The sequence below is a fragment of the Falco rusticolus genome, chromosome 15 (genome assembly GCF_015220075.1).
Source record: "Falco rusticolus isolate bFalRus1 chromosome 15, bFalRus1.pri, whole genome shotgun sequence".
In the NCBI taxonomy this organism is placed as follows: domain Eukaryota; kingdom Metazoa; phylum Chordata; class Aves; order Falconiformes; family Falconidae; genus Falco; species Falco rusticolus.
The window spans coordinates 7240579-7262630 of NC_051201.1; the positions used below are offsets into that span (position 1 = coordinate 7240579).

At 35.5% G+C, this 22052-nt stretch overlaps 1 protein-coding gene across 2 annotated transcripts in view; it reads right to left on the reverse strand.

Moving 5' to 3' along the window:
- Nucleotides 1-22052, reverse strand: part of WWOX (WW domain containing oxidoreductase) — a 531203-nt gene that overhangs the window by 506854 nt on the left and 2297 nt on the right. For both annotated transcript variants that reach the window (XM_037408960.1, XM_037408959.1), the window contains exons 2-4: nucleotides 21546-21610; nucleotides 20233-20290; nucleotides 18881-19059 (exon numbers count right to left, since the gene is read on the reverse strand). In XM_037408960.1, the coding sequence (XP_037264857.1) occupies nucleotides 18881-19059; nucleotides 20233-20290; nucleotides 21546-21610 (302 nt within the window). The remainder of the gene's footprint in view (nucleotides 1-18880; nucleotides 19060-20232; nucleotides 20291-21545; nucleotides 21611-22052) is intronic.

Sequence of the window (22052 nt, forward strand, 5' to 3'; positions counted from 1 at the left end):
TTTGGTTCTTCTCAGGAAGGATCAATAGTTTTATATAACCTTCATAAAGTAAAAGCAACGGCTTTTTAAATTAATTCTGCAATCTAGAAAATCTGAAACCTTAATTAAAACATTCTTGGCACTAAACATAAATGAAAAAATACTTTCTGGCCTCTTTCACTCAAGGGCAGCATAACCACTAGTTCAGGAGTTTGCATTTAAACACTGATAGTGTACAAAACATGCAAGTTAGAGAACTCCTTCCTCCAGACAGAAGTGATACAAAGATCGTAAAAAGAATGCTATTGGGGGGGGGCGGTTCGGTCATCTTACTCAGAGCTCCTTCCAGAAAAAAACAAACAACTTCTTAGACACCTCCTCTTGAACTAAGAGGCCAATACATAGCACTTCAATTTTACTTTAAGATCTTTGGAAGAAAAATATTCTCACATTTGGCCAGTGTGTTTCCGCACAACCAATCCAACAGCTTACCTAGAAAACATACCGCATGCACAGAACCAGCAGAGTCTCCCCAAGCTTTAAGCCATCAAACAGAGCCCAGTACGTATGCATCTTTTTAAGCCCTTAACGTTCTGATAAGGCACAACAATTTTTATTCAACCACCAGAAGGTTCATCTGCAATATCCAATCCTCAAAATTATACTCATACTATTTTTTTCTTTAATGCAGAAGTAATAAAAGTATCACAAAATTATTTTTCCAGGTAGATGATGTTACTTCCTTCAAACAACCTTTGTTTTGAAAATAAAACTACATTTTTCCTGGATCAAGGGTAAACTTCTATTTCAGCTAAAAAGGAAGAAAATGAGAATAACCAGAGAAAAACCCTGACACAAGACTTTTTTTTTTTTAAATGCAACATGTACTCTACATGAAATGCAACTCCAGTTTTGCTTCAGAGGAGAGTTGTGAAAAGGTTAAACACTCAAGAACTTGCAAAAAATCCTCTTTATCATCCAAAATAGACTCTCATCCCAACTGCTGCATCTCAGCAACAGATTAGGTGTGCTTTGTTTTTTTGGGACCCAAGAGAAGTACATATAAATGGAGAAGAGACTCGTCTCCTAGACATCACTAGATTTATTTCAACTTGGAACACCTAAACCCCAGTGACAGTGAATCAGATCATCTTATTTAACACCTCAGGGAAAAAAAAAAAAAAAAAAAAAAAAAAAAAAAAAGAGTAAAGCAGATTCAAATGTGCTGAAGTGATGAAGAATTCAGAATAACATAAGCTTCTTTTCAGTTTGAAATACTGCAACAATGATGTGTCTGTGCAGGTGGTTTAAGGGTACAACAAGCAACAGATCTGTCACATGGAGTGATGGCAGCCATATGCAAAACACCACATCATTGACAAACTCAGTTGTCAGAGCCCAAAAAGCACCATGCATTCTGTATCAGGATCGGTTGGCCACAACCACTCTGCTCAATATAGGTATTTATGATAAAATCTTAAGAGACCCATTCAAGTTGCTCCAAATGCAAGTTTTCAAGGAAACAAAACACCAATGTATTTTTAGAAGACTAAATTTAAAATGAGCAATTTGCATTAAATACTAATGCACCTTTGTCTCTGTGTGTTTGCAGGCACATGGTAATGAGATACTGATATTTTTCATTGCAAAGTTTGATGTTATTTGAGATACATCCTGCCTCTCCCTTTGTGTGTAAATTGGACAGATGTGTTTTTCTTGGAGCCATGAACCACAGAAAATGCCAACCAAAATGAAAAACGATGACTAATACATTGGTTCTGTTTTCCATCTAACCAGCTTAAAAATACACACTCATTAGACATTACACTTCATCACAATATAATGTTCTGGGCAAGGCAAAGTTATTCTTAACAGTAAGTGCATTGCATTGTCACTGACAAAACTCAAAATACTTAGTTTCATCTGAAGGAAGCACAAATATGAAGAAAACATCCTTAAATTGATGTGACTATATAGATCTGTGACTCACTGTCCTTGTAAAAAATCAAAAATGCATCATTTGAGACAAAGAAAGCTAAATTAATAACAAGCAAACAAAAATATAGATCAGTGACTACATCAGGCACATACATTTAAAATACACAGCACCTAAGAGCCAGAAAGTTGCAGTCAGATCTAGTATCTACTCTAGTTGTACTATCCAAAGATGCCCACCAACTCATTTTAAAATGCAATGACACAAGATATGAACAAAGTTTTCAGCTCTGTTAAAACCCAATGCTGATAATTATCTCAGCTATCCAAAGGTATAGTCTAGCAGCAAATCAAACCCACATTTCCTACCCTTCATGTTGTAGAGGTGCTTGTAGAGGTACTATCCAACATAACTATTGCAATAAAAGCCAAGAGCTCCAGTCTGGAATGAACCCTATTGTGACATAGAGCATATTAAATATAGATCCAAGCTACTTATCGTGTTAGAGAATTGCAGAATCATAGGGAATGGTTTGGGTTGGAAGGGACGTTAAAGATCATCCAGTTCCAGCCCCTGTGCCATGGGCAGGGATACAGTCTGCTAGACCAGGTTGCTCAGAGCCACATCCAACCTGGCCCTGAACACTTCCAAGGATGGTGCACGTCCCATGATAAGACCTTGGTTTACTTGTGTAAAGGCAATTCCCACCAGCTATTAAATGCCTACCCCTAATACATAGAGATGGCTACCCTGAAAAGCTGTGGTTTTGAATTAAGTTAGATATTCTTTAAGAAGCTTAATTAAAACATAGGGGTAGACAGAACCAAAACTGGTATTTAATACTAAACTGTACATATCATCCCAATCAAGATTTGTTTTGATGGTTTTTTTTCAGTTGCTAGGTCATGTAAATACAAACAGGTTCTGTTAGGGGCCTGACTAGATGAACAGTGGCCAGGGATTAGGGTGAAGGGAAGAGAGGGGGAATCAGAGAAAAAAAATGAATTTTCTGTGAAATCCCAGTTTTCTTTCACACCTACTCCTTGCATTAGATGTATATCAGCAAACAAAAATCCCAGTCAAAAAGGATTCAGACAAGCATCTTCCTTTTCAACTAATGGCAAAGCTCTGTATAAATAACACACACTTCTTTCAGAGGGGGAAAAAAAAAAAACCACCAAGTCTCAGCCTTCATGTTTCATCTAGCCTTTCTTCATCTATTAAATGATAGGGTCATGCTCCTACCAGATCCCAAGCATATTTCTGTGGATTTAAAAAAAAAAAAAAAAGTGTGGCATTTTAGAGTAGCATTTTACCAATACTAAAAACATTTGCATAGATTAACACAACTAGTTGTATCTTGGCATCACATCTGCCACTGAAGATTACTCTGTCTGAATTTTTTATTCTCAGTGTTTCTTCAACCATAGAGTAAATCCATGTTTTGTTTTGATTGTCTTTAAAAATGACAGTGTTGCTTCTTGCAAGCAAGTCAACCAGTTTCCTAACACAAATCAATTATTGTAGTTAAAAAAATATCAGAATTTAGCATTTGGCTTTATAAATCAATGTTTAAGGAAAATTTATGTGAGAATTTATTTTTCTGTTTGTATAAATTTTTCCTTTATAACATACAACATATCACTGGGGAAGACAGGAACCTGAATACGCAGCAACTCGGCACACAGTTTCACATTTTCTAAACAAAAATAAGCCTTCCACCTAAGAGTGCATCTATATGTATTACCACCAACTCAAGTCAAACAAAAAGAGTTACATACATCTTAAAAGAAGGCTGAGTGAGTAACTTTGTCTCAAAATGAGCAGAACTCATTTTAGTATGACTCATATTCCTAATTTTAGTAAAAAACCTAAATTACTCTATTTGGAATTACATATGTTTATATTCATAAGTGATAAAAAAATATTTTGTAAGACTGCAGTTGTGTTAATACACTATTTTTATTGCAAAATAAACACCTCTAAAATAAACATTTAACTGAAAATTAGAGTTGCAAAAAACCAGTAAATCTGCCCACAACATAGAGTCAACATCAAACCAGCATCTCAATGAAATCTAGATCAGATCCGAGTAGTCAAATTCAACATGACGTTTAGGGCACACTATTTCCCAGTAAGTAATCATTCCTGAATGTTTAGTCACTATGGGATAAGAGAACTTTTTTTTTTTATTTAAATAAAGCCAGTCTATTTATAATAAACATTACTTGAATAGATTATTAAGGAAATAAATAACATTTGCGTGCATGCTACTGTGGCTTCGTCTCTATTTAATAGCAAAGCTGAGGCAAGCTAAAGTGAAGCAGCAGCAACAAAACTTACAATAGTCACACACACACACACACACACACCCAAAAAAAAAAAGAAAAGAATTTACCTAACATCAGTAAAAAGGATAACCATGAAAAGACTCTAGTTTCTACCTAATCTTCACATTCTGAAGGGTTTGTGTTCTGGAAAAGTACCAGCGTTAAGATCAAACATAACTGGATTTATAAAAAAATCTGATCAGATAGTCAGTCTCAACTAGGTTTTGAAAGCTGTTTTAAGGGGCATTTTTTTCTCAACTGATCCCCAAAACTCTGGGGCTTCCCCCACACACACATCATTGATATTTTTAACACACCTTCTTAGACAAGCTTACTCAAGTGATCAGAAAGAAGCCCAGAGAATTCAAAATTTATCTTTGACTGTCTCCCTTGGGCTTTTTTTTTTTTTTAATCAGATATTTTTAAAGTGTTGCAAGTTCAGAGAAACAGGGTTGGCAAACTCATTCTCTAAAGCTTCTCTTTGCATCAGCAGTAGCTTTAGGCAACAAACCAGCTTCCCAACCAAAGCAAAAATGGAGAAAAAAAGCCAGTTGTCTAGTTTCCTTTCAAGTACACTTCTGTTCTTCTGTAAGCCAACAGTATCATAGGTTTCTGTACTGCTGAGCTGAGCCCTAATTAAACATAACAAAAAAAAAAAAAATCAGTTGCATGTTTTGAAACTCCTTTTGGCAAGTACAACAGTACAGTGTTAATAAAAGAAATAAATTTAATAAAGAGGAATACTTCATCCAAGGTAGAATAATTAAAAGACATACTGTGCTGTCAGCTAAAGTGCCAGATCCTCCAAGCTTTAATCTGTAAATTATTCCATGAGAAATACTCAGTGTTATGTAAAGATACCAAGGAAGTACTACAACATAAATTGGACCAATTTTTTTCTTAAAACAAACTTGATATTTATTTACACCAGTTACACAAACAGTGAAATATTTTAAAATGTATACTAGACATTTTACAGATAAATAATAAAACAAGATTCTGTCCTAAACAGCTCACAATTTGGGTTACAAAAAAAGATGTCTTAGAGAATCAAACATACACAACTAGGTCCTGTTCTAAAGAGCTCACAAAGGAATAGATGAGCAGACCGAAAATTAGAACAACTTGACTTGATTTCTGGCAGTCGCTACCCATCTGTGTCTTTGGTCAACATGAGATAAGACAATTTGTTTAGTTAGGCAGCAGAGGAAGTTTTTAACACAAGAGTCATTTTGGGATCCTGTGAAAAGAACTCAATACAGGGAAGATGCAGTTCATTGTTCCTTCTAGTGCAAGCAAATAAAACCAGCAGATAAGAGCTAGCTAGCAAAGAGCAAGATAACAAGACATGGAGGTTTGGGAATTGATACAGTCCTGGATTACCTCCTTAAATTCTAGATTTTTTTTTTATTTGATTGTATTCAGGATGGATACCAACCTCCCAAGGTTCAAAACTGGCAAACCTTTTGGGTGTACTTTAAACTACGAAGGAAAGAGGGAGATGGGAAGCTGTTATGTAACTCAAATGATCCATCATGTGGTTCCGACATACAAAGTAAGGCAGGAGATGGAGTTCTGAAACAAAAGATGAAGAATAAGAACAGTATTAACAAAAAGTGTCTACACACAAAAGCAAGAAGAATGGAAAACAAGCAAGAATTAGAAGTCATTAAATTATAACATAAGGCCATGGGCAACACCAACAACAAAAAAAGACCTTTCTGCCACACTTTCAAGAAGGGCACAAAAACATAACACACATCTTCCCACAAGAAAACTAATATACATATATGTATTTTTTAGATTACATTTAAAGGTCTACCTTCTAACAGCTGGAACACCAGCAACCCACACAAGAGCTCAATGACAACAACCTTCTAAAGCAAATGACCACCTACAGCTGCCCATTCTATACTAATTTTTTTCACCTTCCACCAAGGTAGGCCTTGGCAGTTCAGGAAATAGGATGTTAAATCCAAAAACACATATGGCTACAAAACTTTAGATCTGTAAAATAAGAAAAACTGCCAGGTGAACAAGCATACAAAACATCTTCTAAATCCTACTGGGTTTGTGACGACATTGTATTCTAAGACCTTCAGTCACAATTTGCAACAGTACCGTGAACTAGGTAAAAAAAAACCTTCTACTGGTTGTCAGAACCTAGCACTCAATAGTTCACTCAAGATCACACCGAAGTCAGGCTGTACAACTCCTGACCTCCTATTCAGTCTGCCTTGTCCACGACAAGTTCCCCAGCTAAATGACAAAATCTTTGTGTGTGTATGTCTAGTAAGTGACATTTATTCATCAAATTACATCATATACCATCACGAAGCATATCTCTGCCTTACATTCTAGAAACATAACTTTTTGTTTTGCAAGAGAGAAGTGTTTAAAGTACCAGATACGAAAACGGAATCAGGAAGTCTAGTTCTCTATTCCTTTGATCACAGATTAGATTCAGAAACAGATAGAGTAAGATATCTTCTCACAGATCCCAATCTTCATTCACTCAGGATGCCAAAAGTGTGCTGCCAAGTAGGTCATGCACTTTTTTATGCACTCTTCATAGCCTATCCTAGCAAGACACAGGGTAGTCCAAATTTACCTTCAGAGTTAAAAATCCTTCAACAAAGAATAAGAGTTATACCCTCAGCAGCTGCTCACAGCTGGACACAGACCCAAACAAATACAGTGCTTTTAGGAAAAACTTTATTATTTCTAGTTGCCATATTATCTGCTCTTAATATATCTTAATTACTCTTGCTAAAGAATTAAAATAGCTTTCAGAGCAGCATACTTTTTCTCCTGTGACAGAAAAATCTGTATAATCACAGAATAATCTGTAAACTTAGGTCTGTTACTGCAGCCATATATTGCCCCATGAGCAAAATAAGACTCGTGACATATTTTGCAAAATCTTAGGTAGCAGAGTTAATGTCTGTAACACAGAAATATATAGCAGCAAGAAATGCTGCTCATGCTTGCCAATGGCAGAAGAGGAACAAATCCAGAACCTCTCACAGTTCGTGGAGCTCTGAATACACAATATAATGTTTTCTTTAATTTGATTTGCGTTAGAAGAGAATGACAGATCCTCCTCAAAAAGTTTTAAAACAGTGATTTTTTTTCCACAAAGGCAGCTTTTTGACTAATCATCACAAAAGGAAAATTACACAAGTTTTATGAACTTGAGTTAAGATACCAAAAATAAAGGAGACCAAATCAGAGAATGTTCTGATAAAGCTGCTTGGAGATGAAAAATAAACAAGGAGGCAAGAAATGTATCACCTACAAAGTTAACATAACCTGGAAAAAATAAAAAAAAATTCCAAGCAACACATTTTTCTGAATCTCAAGTCACAGTGCATACAAAAGATTTAAATCAATATATCCAGAACTGAACTGTGACAGTTCCTTGCTCACAAAGATACTATTACTATCAAGAAAGTATGACAACAACCAGAAAACCTAACTTCACTAATTTTTTAGTATAAAGGAGACTCTAAGTACACGAACTTGGAAACAGTGACCAAGGTAACTATACTTAAATGAAGTAGAGGAAACAGTGTGTATTACTACAGAACTATTCAGATCTGAACACAGCCGGTTCGTACCGAGCTTTCTGAAGCAACAGATAAAGTACTAAAAGCCACCATGTAAAAGTACAGCAAGAAATCAAAACCCAAGAGATGTTACAGGAACGGAAAAACTGAGATTATATAGCTGAACAGAAGGCTACAAAGGTCTCGCATATTAAAAAGAAAAGCCTACAGAAAAAAATGGAAAAAGGTGAAGAAACAATAACAAAAAAATAAATCTTTCTCACAGAAGAAAAATAAAAACAGGAAGGCTTAAGACTTAGTGTGTGGTCAATAACAGGGCTAAAAACCACAAATATCATAATTTTAAAAAAATCACAAGAGATAAAACTACTTCTGCTCTCAATGGTCTTCCCTTGAGAATTATTAAAAGAATGTGACATTTCATGTATTTATTTTCCTAAGTCACACATCTTTTAGAAAGGTTTGCGTATCGTAGACTTTAGGACAAATGAAAAAATCTATTTCTTTCTCACAGTACTATTCCTATTCTATAATTCAGGCAAAATTCTGGCCTCACTAATTCCGAAGTCAGTAGCAAGACTCCTGTCAATCAGGTGAGGATTTTGATCTTATCTTCCCAAATTCTTACCTGCCTCCTTTCACTTCCTTCTTGGTAAGCATTTACTCTTTCAGACTTGAGTTTCAAAACCTTATAAATATCTGACACAATCAAGCATGATGAGTTTAAAAGGGACACCAGACACTGAAATCCTTTCTTCTTGTGACCCTACTGCTTAGCATAGGTATAATCACTAAGAAATTTTCTGCTGATAAGCCAAAAATACCATGTCTGTTAACGTACATCTTTAGCTGTAGCTAGAGTTGACAGCATCTAGAAAAGTCTCTAGATGTCTCGGAAGATGCTGTCATTAGAAAACAATATGAATTTATCAACCTCTTCTGTTCTCACCATCTAAGAAGCACTCCAAAAAAATACAAATGTACAGCTGAAACCATTCAAACTCTTACAGTACAATTAGCTTTCAAAACATGAAGACAGAACATGGTACAGAGAGCAAGTTCTGCTTTCCAGCAAAATAGACTGAATCATGTAAAGGGTCTTTTCATCTCTGAACTATGAAATAGGCATAAAATAATGAGAAAAACCTTTGTGAAATTAAATATTTCTAAAGACAGAAAAGCAATCAAGTTATGTTGCAGCTCACTGAAAAGTCTTTTTAACTCTTAGATAACAGACAAAAAGTACCACATATGAAGGCTCCTGCTGTACAAATACATTATTCCCCTGTAAAAGAAGTACTAGAAAGTACAACACAGGCATACAGCTGAATCCCATCCTTTGTAAAAAGATTCCATTACAAGTAGTAATCATTATTGAACCTTTTAGCCCAGATGTAATTTCTTACATGTTACAACAAGTTTCACGTGCATTGTGAATTTCAGCCAAGGTTGATGAAGTTCAATAACTTGGTTAACCAACCATGTGTACTACTCATTACAGAAGTAATAAATAGATTCATCAAAACGGACATGAAAAAGCAGTATGAACATCTGACACCATTTTCAGCTTACTCAATAAGAAAAATAAATTACAGAAATCCAAGAGGACTTTGTAATATTTACAGTATGTAACAAGACAGTTGGAGCTTTACGTAAAGCAGAGCAATGTTGGTATTCCACAATATTAAGCCAGAGTTAAAACTAAGTAATGGCACTCATGGAAAATTCAATCACTATGACCTACCATAAATTTTCATAATACAGCACTGTAAATTAAGGAGAACCCTCTCCTATTAACATTATTCAAAGTCTGAAAATAATAGCTTTTAGTAGTTTTTTAATTGTTCAAAATACATCAGTACTAATCCCTGAGTGACAGCTACTAACATCCCACAACAGAACGAGCTACAAGTTCTACCCCACAGGCACATTTCCCCTCTATAAATTGTGCTTTTCTACACCAATTACCCAGCTAATGCACTCTGGCCAAAAATACACTTCCTGCACGATCCAGGCTCTCCTGGAAAAGCACTGTACTCCCACTCCCCAAAGACACTGGTACAACAAAATTCATGCCTGCTACAAAGCTTTGGACTTCCACAACAAAATTACCTGGAAAAAACTGAGTGAAGTGTTAAGATTGTTTTTTAAGGTGTGTTTAAGTACAAAGCAAACAACAAAGCTACTATACAGACACCCATATTTTTATGGTAGGGCTACTCATGTAGGTTTAAGATAATGCATGCCAAGTTTGGTCCACAGCACATGGATCACAGGACTTTAAAAATTCAGCCTTTAATTTTTCAGCATTACTTTCCCATGAATTCTTCATTAAGCAAGCATTTTTTCCTCAAGAGAATGAAAGTCTGTCGAAGCAAGAGTAACAACACAAAACTGAAATATGTAGCTGCATATACCAAACTGTATTAGGCTGAAGGATTATTATTTTCCCCCTGTCTCTCCCTCCCCACCCAACCACAGTTTAAAAGGGCTCAAAACCAAATCTTCATTGCCACTATTTTGCTGGCAAAAGTTGGCAAGAAAACAGTCCCTAAACAGCACAACTGTGCTGGCAGAAGACCCTGCTGTAAAAGTTACATCTGCAAACCGATGTTTTTATTGAGTAACTTGTTTTTCTCATGAGAGGTTATTTTATTCTTCCAGGGCAAAACATATACACACTGGCAGCACCCAGGCCAGCTGGGCTTTTTTGATAATATACTGTGCTGCTTATAGCAGTGAAATCTGTGATACATGAAGCCTAGAAATCACACACACACACACAAAAAAAAAAGGAACAATTCCTTCATGATTTTAAAAGCTCAATAAATACAAAACTATCCCATTAAACCAATCTCAGGGACAGCTAGGACTTGGCCAAGAAAAATAATCCAAGGTTATATATTGCTGATCTCTCTGTCTGCCTCACAATAAGCTTTGAACCCAAACCTCCATAAATAATACCCACTTCAGTTCTCCACATGTGAAACACTTCCAGCATGAAAACATACAACAGTGCAAAGGCTGCAACAGTCTTTACCACAAGTTATGCTGGTTTAGCAAGAACATAAGATGCATCTCCTTCGCAAAACACCAGTATTTCCATTCTCTGCACCATTGAGCTACAATATAGTCACGTACAGAAATTCCTAATAAAAACAGGCAGAAGTTTCACCTTATTAATCCATAGGAATTCATGCATTTATGAACACTAATTTTGATTCAGACAACACACTCTTACCACTAAATTGAGGAAAAGATCTAGATAGTAGGAAAAGACCAATCAAGAAGCATTGCCACAAGCTTGCTCACCCACGCCACATCCCTTTTTTCTGCTCTTCTAAGAAAAAGGGATGCGAGTAATAGACAATTCCTGGAAAGCAAACACCCTGCTGTTTACTCATCATAATAAAACACAGAAAAAAGTTTACACTTAGAAATCTTCAAGAAAACATATGAATTGCATTGAGAAAAATAACAATACAGACCAAAACCAGACACATTAATTTTCTCTTAAGGATTTTTCTTCCCCAAAACAAACTATCAAACAAAAACAGGCTGATTTTTTCAACGCTGACAAAATTCAGGTGTTACAACATAAGAAAAATTCCAAAATCATACAAGAAATCTTAAAGTGCATCTGAAACAGAGGAGTATATTGAACAGTTCCTTTGTAGAAGTCCTGCCAGTTGTATCACCTTTAAATGCTATTTCATCTGGAAACAGACAAGAGAAATTAGAATATAAACTTCATGCTTTCAAAGAAAAATGTGCACTTTTTTCAAGGGAAATTTGCAATCTAGCAGAATATTCAGACAAACATCTGCAGGCTTAGACCACCAAACTCCACGCAATACAGCGAAAGACAATGAACATATTTAAGACAGTCACACTAATACTATTAAAATGAGGGTCCTCAATGGTATTTGTAAGGGTCTCTTTTATTCCTCCCATATGATCTGAGTTTGACTTAAATGAGACCATTCACTGGTCTAATTAGGATTCAGCAAATGTTACCTTCTTTGTGAAGGCCGATAAAGCTAGCCTCAGTAAAAATGCTACGTTGCCCACAAATAATGTCAGTAACTTCTTCAGCTAGAATCGTTCCCCATATTCACAAAATTCTCTTCTCTGCAGGTACAAAGCAGTCCATTTTTGATTCCTTAAGAAGTAAAGGTGTTCTTTTTCATCATACTTTTCTTATCTCTCCATTGCCAAAAGATTTAGGGTATAGCGATGAAAGCTAGCCAGCATCTATTGGAGACTTCTCTATTAGAGATGGTCTCACAAGAAATTTAGATAAGCTTTAAAAGTCTAATTTCACTCCTCTTACAGGCAGTAGCTTAAACAGCTAATTGAGTAATGGCTATTACTCAACTGGCATAAGAAATGCAGCAAAGCTGAACTACACCTGCCTCTACCAAGGCTCTGAATATAGGTTCTGCTTTTTAACTACAGGAAAGATTCAGAACAATACTGATACAAGAAGTGCTCAAGCACTACCACACAACATACAAAAACAACAGCTCAGAAATCAGGAATTCAGAAATTCTGAGGCTATGCAATATGTCACTTACCCACTAAAACAAACTTACATTAGCTTCTGCCAGGATGAAGGACAAAAGCAAGTAGCCAAAGCACAGTCTGGCCATGTGTATTGTATTGTTTATGTACAGGTTTACTTATTTTTTTATACTCCTTTGATAAACAGAAAAAAAACCAAAAGTTACCAAAAATAAAACTTTAATACAATAAAACGATTACACAAGAAAAATATCTTGGACCTTCTGAAATAATATAAGCACTATATGCTTACTGAAAAGAGAGATTCCTAGTTTTCCAATAGTTTAAAGTTCTGTTTCCACCCTGACAGTCTAAGATCTTAGATGTTACTGGTCCCAGAATTAACACAGCAAATCCCACATCCCAGACCACTGAAACTTGTATTTTTTCCAGTAAGGGAGACAGAAAACTGGGAATTATTTTGGGAATAAAATAATTTAAAGAAGGGTAGCCATTCTACATTGATCACAGATGGAAAGTGTTCAAATAATGTCCCATATGAGAGAGATTTCTGAATGAGGTGCAGGTGATACAGTGAAATGCACATGATATACAAATTACATAGCCGTGCAGTTTTTATCACAAAAGCACCACCATGTGTGAACAAAATCTAATCATCTACATGTTACCATGATGATTAATACTAAGTAAATTACCAAGTTACCCATTGTCAAAATGTTACCTTCTACAGTTTCACAATGTTCAGTTATGATTGTGTATATATATAAACCCTCGCTGCAATTAACTGTGACATTTGATACTGGGAATACAGCTCATTAAATACGCAATGCATGTCAAAAGCTGCATAAGCTCTATTCTAATTGTTTTGAGCTCAAAACAGAGTTTAACTTTAAGGCTCTTCCCCCGATTTCATATGCCTGATCCTCAGTTACTGGCTACATGTGTTTAAGGGGGTAAAAATCAGCCATAGGTGTAGCATAAATCAACTCAAAAAGAAAGAATGAAAGAATATAGCTTCTAACTGTATTTTAGTAGTTAGAAGAAAAAAATTAAAGTAGGTTGCTCTGCATTTCCTTGGTTTGTAAAATCATTTTAATAAAGCATGTCATCTTCTGCTAAATTTACTGATTATTTTTAGTTGTAACTTAATCAGACTCAGAGTTTAAAAACTTAAGTGATATGCTATAACCTAACTTGCACAAGTTTTGCAATAACCATTTTTTATTACTGTCTTTCCACACCTAAAACATAATACACCAATAGACATCAGAAGAATAAAAGCTAAGAGAGAGAGGAATAAAGCAGGAAAGTTTTGGTTTATCATTTATAAATTAAAGGGCCAGTTACTCAGAACAACTTTTTAAATCGTAAAGCAGATGTTTAACTGTGATAAATTATAAGCACATTTCCCAACCTTCTGCATCAGTATGACAAAAGCTGCTAATACTGAGGTTCTATACAAGAAATAAAAGAAATACAGTAACTTCTCACACCAGAAGTATATGCAGACTGAAAGCTCACTGGAGCAGTGACTCATCTTTTAAGTACTGATTAATAGTACCTCATACCCAACTTTTCTCCCAAGACCTCTTCATAGCAAAGCAGTAAAAGTGCCAGGGAAAAAAAAAAAAAAAAAAAAAAAAAAGAGAGAATTCCATTTAACCAAACATTATTTCTTAAAAATAATTGTTGGTTAATATAAAACATTCCCACAATTATAAAGTTATATTCTTTACTCTGGTAAAACATAATCAAGGGAAGCAATATAGCAAGCCACATTATAGCCGAAGCTTCTGGATTTTCTTCAGTATTTGGAAAAAAAAAATTAAGCTGCTTGTGTTCTGGGCACCCCTCACAAAAGCAATTAACAGATTTCTTCTGACCTTCATATGGCAGAAAAATTAGAATTGCTGTTTGTGCAGTGGTTTGGTTGTTATCAATACAGTTCTGTGATGAAATCTTGGAAATGCATTGAGAAAAAGTCTACTTTGTGGAATCTGCCTGACTGCACAGAACATACATATTTTGCCCTTCCATAATATACTGCAATACTACTTACATTTCACTACTCATGCATACTCTAGCAGTCACAATAGGTTAGATACAACTGCACCTGGTACGGAAAACAGAACACATTGCAGTTTCAAGGTCACACAGCTATAAGAATCCTAAAACCAGCTAGCAATATTTATACAAATCATAGAAAATCTCATCAGCTACACAACTGTCTCTTCAATACTGAATCCAATTATTACTATTTTTAAAAAATTTGTTTAAATTCAGGAGATTGCTTACACATGCAGTTGCAAATACCACATCTCCTCACAAAATTAAACCTAGAAACAGATGACATGCTTTTTAAAATTTCAAATTCTAGCCCTCATAATTAAGAACACAAACAACAAAATTACAGGAGCATTTACTAAAAACAGGAAAAAGCACCAGGTCTCTTTTGTTTAGTATTTTCAAAGAGCAACACAGCCCTCTAGTGGAAAAATTAGAAAGTATGACTTTATTCATACAAGAAGCATGCTAGGGAAGTATTTTCTCTGTAACTTAACTGATGCTAAGACCTTTAAAACAGAAAAACAATGCACACAAACTGCACACTATCTTCAATTCCTCACAGTGAAATAAGTCTTACTTTTAGAGAACAAACTGACAATTTACACTACTCATAATTAAATGTACATATAACCGTAATTAAAACCAGGAGGACTGACACAAGACAGCTAAACTGTTCAGTAACTCAGTCTTACTTCTTTTTACTGTACCAACTTTACTGTGACCAAAAGTTACCTCAACTTCTAATGTGATAGTCAGACTAAAATTCTGATTAAGCTTAAAAAAATATATCAGAAAAAAAATCTAAAGAATTGGACTGCACTGGCAGAAGAAAAAGCTTCCAAAACAAACAAACAAAAAATTTTACTAATAACTCAATCTTCCATGATATCTTTATATTGTAAGAACAGAGTAATTATTTAACCTCTGGCAAGTTGCTAATGAAAACTAAGGAAGTGTTTTATAAATTTATTTTTTTTTTAGTACTTTTTTTCCCCAAAACTTTTGACAGCAATTTTAAAGACTAGGTTAAGAAAATGGGTATGGAATCTCAGAAATTCTTACAGTCCATATTCCTAATCAGTAATAAAACGAACCACCACAGGGCAAACAGGGTTTTTTTACAGACATATTCAGAGAAGTTAATGGCATTGAAGTAACACTTGAGAAGCCAGTATGTGCAATAGCACTAAAACTCTACCACTGTGGAAGTCATCCAAAGTATTCCCTTAGTAATTAACTCACTCTATTTTTCAGAAGTTGAAGAGATTTTTCAACTATAAGAAAAATAAATGTTCCTGGCAAGCTACGTTGAATTCTTTGTATTAGATTCACAAATAATGAACTTTGCATTCCATCTTTGCTGATCTGTTTTTAAACTTTTGTTCTCTTAAAGCAGTGTATATGGATGAATAATAATAAAAAAACATATCTATGTTCATCCATCTTTCAAGGGATTCTCAGCATTTTCTAAAGTTTATCTTGAGCATCCAGTGATGCAGTAATTGAAAAAGCATTTTTCTGCATTTTGATACCCTGCACTCTCCTAGCTTACACCTTGATCTTTGTTCTACCCATCCTGAAATCAAGAATTTCTCAACAAATGTAGAGATACCATAATGTTAGTTGTAAATATACCACTGAAACTAATTTTGACAATGAAAGGGTTGAGTGATTATTTTTTTTCTCCTTATATTATTAAGTACAAATGCTCAACAATTAATACATTCTTTTTCAGTCACTTAATGGACAGCAGTATTTCCCTGGAAATATTTAGACTTACCTCTTAAAGAAAGCATGTCAGTCTTCTGAAAACACAGCAATAGTTTACTCCTCAAAATACTCAGTGAGAGAAATACTAGCCCCAAAACACATACAGAGTTTAAAAGGAGTATCTACAACACAAAGTGGAGCACAGCACGGAAATCCTAAAATAACTGGGAAATAAGCTCCAAAACTGGTAAGATTCCACTTGAGCTAGCTAATTAGTATTTCCACACAGAGTCCCAAAGAATTGTGTAGACATATTGAAGCTCCAAGGAATCTCTACATTGCAATCCATTACATGACACTGACACATTCAAAGGAGTTTGCCAAGAGTCACAAAGTGTGGTTAGGAGTTAAGCTAAGACTGATACATTTTAAAAACTCAGACAACAGTTTCAAAAACTTCAAGTTCTGCCACTTATGTCCAAATTAATTAGACAAGTACATTATTAGCCAACCCCAAATGTGGAGCGTTCCCTTAACACTGAGGAGTTTGAACCTCGTTTTTCTCCATCCAACAGGTCAATCAAAAGTCATAACCAACACAAAATCAGCTCAGATTATGTCCTCTCAGAAGCCCTTAGAGCTAGGAGAAAAGAACATGGATTACATAAGCAGCGTAAACCCTGCAGCTGCTTTCTCCTTAATCCATGCTCCACTGCAACTGGTAAGCAGTATCAGACACAGAATCCAGGACTACAGCTATACTAAACGCAACACGGTATGCAAGAGTTTTGAGTTATATAGGCCATAACACCACCTTAATCACCTACTTGCTACATCATTTTCATACTTCTGGATTTCTTATATCCTAACCTCGTATAGCAGCACAAACCCAAGGCTCATTTCACTAATGCTTCCACTCTTCTTGTTATGCTTCTGACCAGGAGTGATATCCTTCCCTCACCTACTAACAGAAATCAAGGAAGTATATATGTGTACATATAATCTGCCCATGTACATCACAAGCAAAGACCACCTGGTGCAAAGATACGCTCACTTACTTGTGATGAATCCAGAGTATAAAGCAAGGGAGAAACAGGGGGTAAAAAAATCTTGACAAAAGCATCCTATATCTTGGATTAATCTTTTGTCATATAAGAAACACTTTCAGCTCATTCAGCAACTCTGAATGGTAGCTCCTCTCCTGCCAAAAGAAAATCATAGAATCATAGAATGGTTTGGGCTAGAAGGGACCTTAATGATGATCATGTTCCAACCCCCGCCATCATCGTTAAAAAAATAAGAATCAAATCATTTGAGTCCCGGTAATTCTTAAGTGTTCTGAGACTGCGCGGTTGCATACAAAGCAAACTCTACTGCTGGATGCAATGTGAAGACATGCTGCACCAAGAATCTGGAATACAAACCTCACTTGAAACTACAAATTCCTCAGAGACAGGTAAGTACAACACTTGCTGCCCTAACTGCAATACTAATCTGTAGAAGCGTATCACGCGACGACAGCAGGACAAGTGCTGTTAATGCCTAAATTGCAAGCCACAAAGCTCTAAATTCTTCATCTGACTCCTGTGGGATAACACTCCCTTAATTATTTAAGGGGTAAAAACCAACAGAATTCAGAGTGATAAGTCCTGCTATTAACCCGTTTTCCAGAATGACTCTGAGGTTTTCCAGTGCCCTTATAAATGTGTTTGAGTCAAGATCCTGCATTAAAAAAAACACTAAATAATTTGCATAAGGACTCTCAATATTGATCTAATCCCACCATAAAGAAAAACGCAAACCACAGAAAGGACCAAAAGCCTAGCTGTTATCTAGGATTTAGGTAGACCCTCTCACTTACCAAAAAAGTTTAAATCAACACCAAACCACACCAGCGTCTTAATATTTGTGGCTCCTCCACACATTTAAGCCACGGAAAAAGACATAGGCTGTGCAGGTTGCCAAGTGGAACTTCAAACAGCCTAGCAAATTAAGTTGGCAAAGAAATCCTGTCTTCTGAGAAGAAAGGCAAAGCCCCTAAGCACCAAAGCTTCATTATAAAATGAAACAAAAGCAGCTAATTAGAATCTCTCATACTCACACCCTATAGAAGTAATACTATGTAACAGACACCTAAACAAGCTGAGTGTTTAAAAGGATTTACAAACCTGTTAGAAAATACAACTAGCAGGGATATCAAAAGGTCACAAAATTTTTTTTTGCCCTAAAGAAGCATCAAACATGACATTCTGACAAAAGTTTATCACCAAGCTAACTTGAAAATATCTTCAGACATAAAAATTCCACAGCTTCCTTAGAAAAATCTTTATCTGAGTTCACTTGCTGCCATTAGAAACTTCTTCTGAATAGTTTATCTGAACTCCCCTGCAGCGATAAAAACTTTATTCCCTGTCCTAGCCACCAAGACCATAAAAAGAAACTTCCCACCCTTTTCACAGCCATCCTTTATATATTCACATAATGTAAAATGCCTCCATTAATATTTTTCGCGACAAAAATCAATAGTTTCAGAACTTAATGTCTTTCCTGCAGCACTCATCTAAGCTCCCAACTTACCACACTTTTTAGTAAAGTAGTATACAAACCTAAATAGTCTAACTAGAGGGTTTATATGGAAATAATGCAAACCAAGTTTGAATACCAAAAGTAGACAGATATTTAAACAACAAAGTAGCCTTTGATAGATTGTTTAATAGACAGTATGATAGATTGCCTATTTCACCTTATGTGTAATGTTAACCTACCTATACCCGAATTTGCTCCTGTGATTACAACCACTTTCCCACTCAAGTCACGACCCTGGAGTATTTCCATTGCAGTACTGTTTCCATCATATTTTTGTCTAGTAGCAGGTTTTACTGGATTATCTTCAACTGTAAAGGCCAGTCTTGGGTCAAGGTAGGTAGTCCTTTTGTTTATGTGGCTGTAAAAGAACATAAAAATTCAACTGCCTGGAACCTTCTGTACTCTGTGTTTAGATTTTAAATTTATTTCAATTACTGCTGTGTACAATTCCAGTGGATTATTTAAATTCCCAAAAATCAATTTTTTTCCTCAGTTTTATTAAAATGATCCCAGTTACTTTTTTATCAAACATTCTTCCAACTGTGACAGCATCCATTAATAATTGTATTCACATACTTCACAGCCCCATTCTGAACTTCATGTGAACCCCTGACACAGAAAGCAGAACTTTGCCAAAGGAAAAACCTTATTATATTAGGGAAGATCATGTTCTCTTAGAAGCTCTATAAAAGAGGCCTACGCTACTCCCTTGAAACAATATACCAATAAGAAATATAGCTCAGTACTTTTTTCTGAAACAACTGAAAACAAATAGCTCCACATCAGCTCAGCAAATGGCACAATTTGGGTCAAGCTCACCTTTCTAAAACCAACTTTTCTTTTTCTTCAGACAATTATCAGAAAGTGACACTAAGCAACAACGTTCAGTATTCAGGACAGAGAGGTTACACATACTATTTTGGCCTGAGAATATTCGTCATTCTGCCAAGTCAGTTTAAGGCGAGTACCCCACTTTGACCCTGCCACTGAAAAAGGAAATGTTCCCAGAAATCTCTTTCTGCTTCTGTGAACTTCTTCCTCCCTCACCTTTCTAAAAATTTTTGCTAGCTCAGTCCCTGTGCTATATTCTTTCTGTGCTTTACACTGCAAGTGAGTCAGGGCTGCAGCAGTTTCGTTATCATCTTGTATGTTTAAAGCACTACTGCAACATTCATAATCAGCCATGAAATTCTGGATATGTTTTTAAAGTTACATGTACAGAGTTTATCCACAAAGGTATACAAACAAAATGAGCCTACATAAACTTTGCCTGAAGGTCAGCTCACATTTTTAGATGTGGATACATAAGTCACATCAATTTGCCACCCAAGCTTATATTTCTGTACACATGGAAGAATTCAGAAAACAACAAATGGGTGGCTAGACACCACTACAACTGTAATATCTGCATATGGATTCTGAAGTTGTACTTATTTCTTTGTCTTTCCAGCTGATACTGTCACAGTATAACTCAGAGACTGCCCAAAATGAAACACAATTGTCCTACTCCTCTACGTTTTGACATACTTACTCTACAAAATAGACTTGTCCATTTTCATCAGTCTCCTGCTCCCATCCATATGGCAGACCTAGGAAATATATAAAACATTGTCTTTTTTCAGGCATTTGAGTACACTCAGACTTAAGTTTAAGTGATTTCTCAGACACATGTGGCAAAATTCTGCATTATTTCTGTAGATAAACTGCACTTGAACATTGGAACTTGAAAGAACTGCTTCCTTAATCACACACAACTGCACTCTAATAAAAGTAAAATACATAGGAGATCTGGTACAACTGTAATGACTGCATATTAAGTATAAAGATAATCTAATAATTCTTTATAAAGATTATTTCATCTTACAGCACAAGACAGCAAAATGCAACCATGCCTACTATTACATATGTGTCTATACTGCACAGTTTTGTATATATCCCTGATAAACAGTAAAAACACTGATTTAAATGTAGGAGTTAACATGTAACATATCAAAAGTTGGCAGATCAGAATGTGCATGTGGATATGGGATACGTTAACTCAAACCTAAATGATTCTGTGAAGTTGGAAGGACAAATAAAAGAACAGAAATGATAAATCTTTACAAAACAAGACTTTATATAGAAGACCCTACAGAAGTACTTGACAGATAGCATTCCCCATGTTTCTAATCCTGGCCAAGAAGTATTAATTTATAATTCAATCAGCACAAAATCCACTGAAAACATTCCAGTATAGTCTCATTACCAATGCCAAAAGAAATATGGCTTGCCAACAGTATAGTAACCCTAGGTACACCACAGAGAATCTTCTGGGAAGATCCAATTTAAGGCATTGATCCAAGGTCCTTAAGAAGTCATATACCTTTGAAGTGTTCTGCAACACTGGCTGTCTTGTGTTCTGGCACAAAAATTCAACTGGGTTAGGAAAAACAAGTAAAATGAAAACTAATGGGACTACCTCCTGTGCCAGGGATATTCTCTGATGAAATATATTCTTTGAAGAATATAATCCAGCTATAAACATTATCTGATGGACACCAGGATATCAGTACCCAATCAGAGAATTCCAGCCTTTGACTATATGTTTTACAAGCCACAGTAAAACAATCCCTACACCCTGGAATTAGTACTTTGGCTTTACAGAGCAACATGGGAAAGCCATAAAACTGCAAGATGATCACCCTACAGAGACACAATCACATAGGTAAAACCCCACTGAAACCAGCTGTATTTTGCAAGCTCAGTTTGCCTAGGTGATCAGCGTCAAAATGAAATCTAGTTCCTGCACAGACTCTAACTGACATTTATAACAATTTCAGTTCATTACAAAAACTTAAAACAAACCTCCTGCAACACGTTTCCTCTTCCCAGATTTAGGATGTTCCCACTGTGTTTTTTCTTCCAGGTGGCTGTAGGAAAAGAAAAGTTTAAGACTTTAAAAAATTGCTTAATAATTTGTATTGTAATCTAAAATTTTTGTTTTCATGCAGTTTATTTTTTTAAAAACATGGTTCAGAAAATGGCTTGCCTTCCACAGAGAAAGAAACACATCAGTCCCTTGTTTAACAAAGGTCAAAACTGCTGTTAGAAGTTATCAGGCTTCCATAGTGCCACAGTTCTGAAGGAAAAGTAACTAGCCAGAAAGCGTAGGAGTCTACAAAATTTCAAATAAATGTTTGACTTCCAATCTAAGTTTTCTTGCTTTAGATGAGAAGAAAGAAGACCTAAAAGCCATTAAAGAATAACATCAACAGACTCAGAAAATGTCTCAAAAAAATGGTGATCCTTGGCAGGAAAAAGGAAGAAAGAAGCAAGAACATTTATCAGAAACTAGTAGAAATAATATTAGGA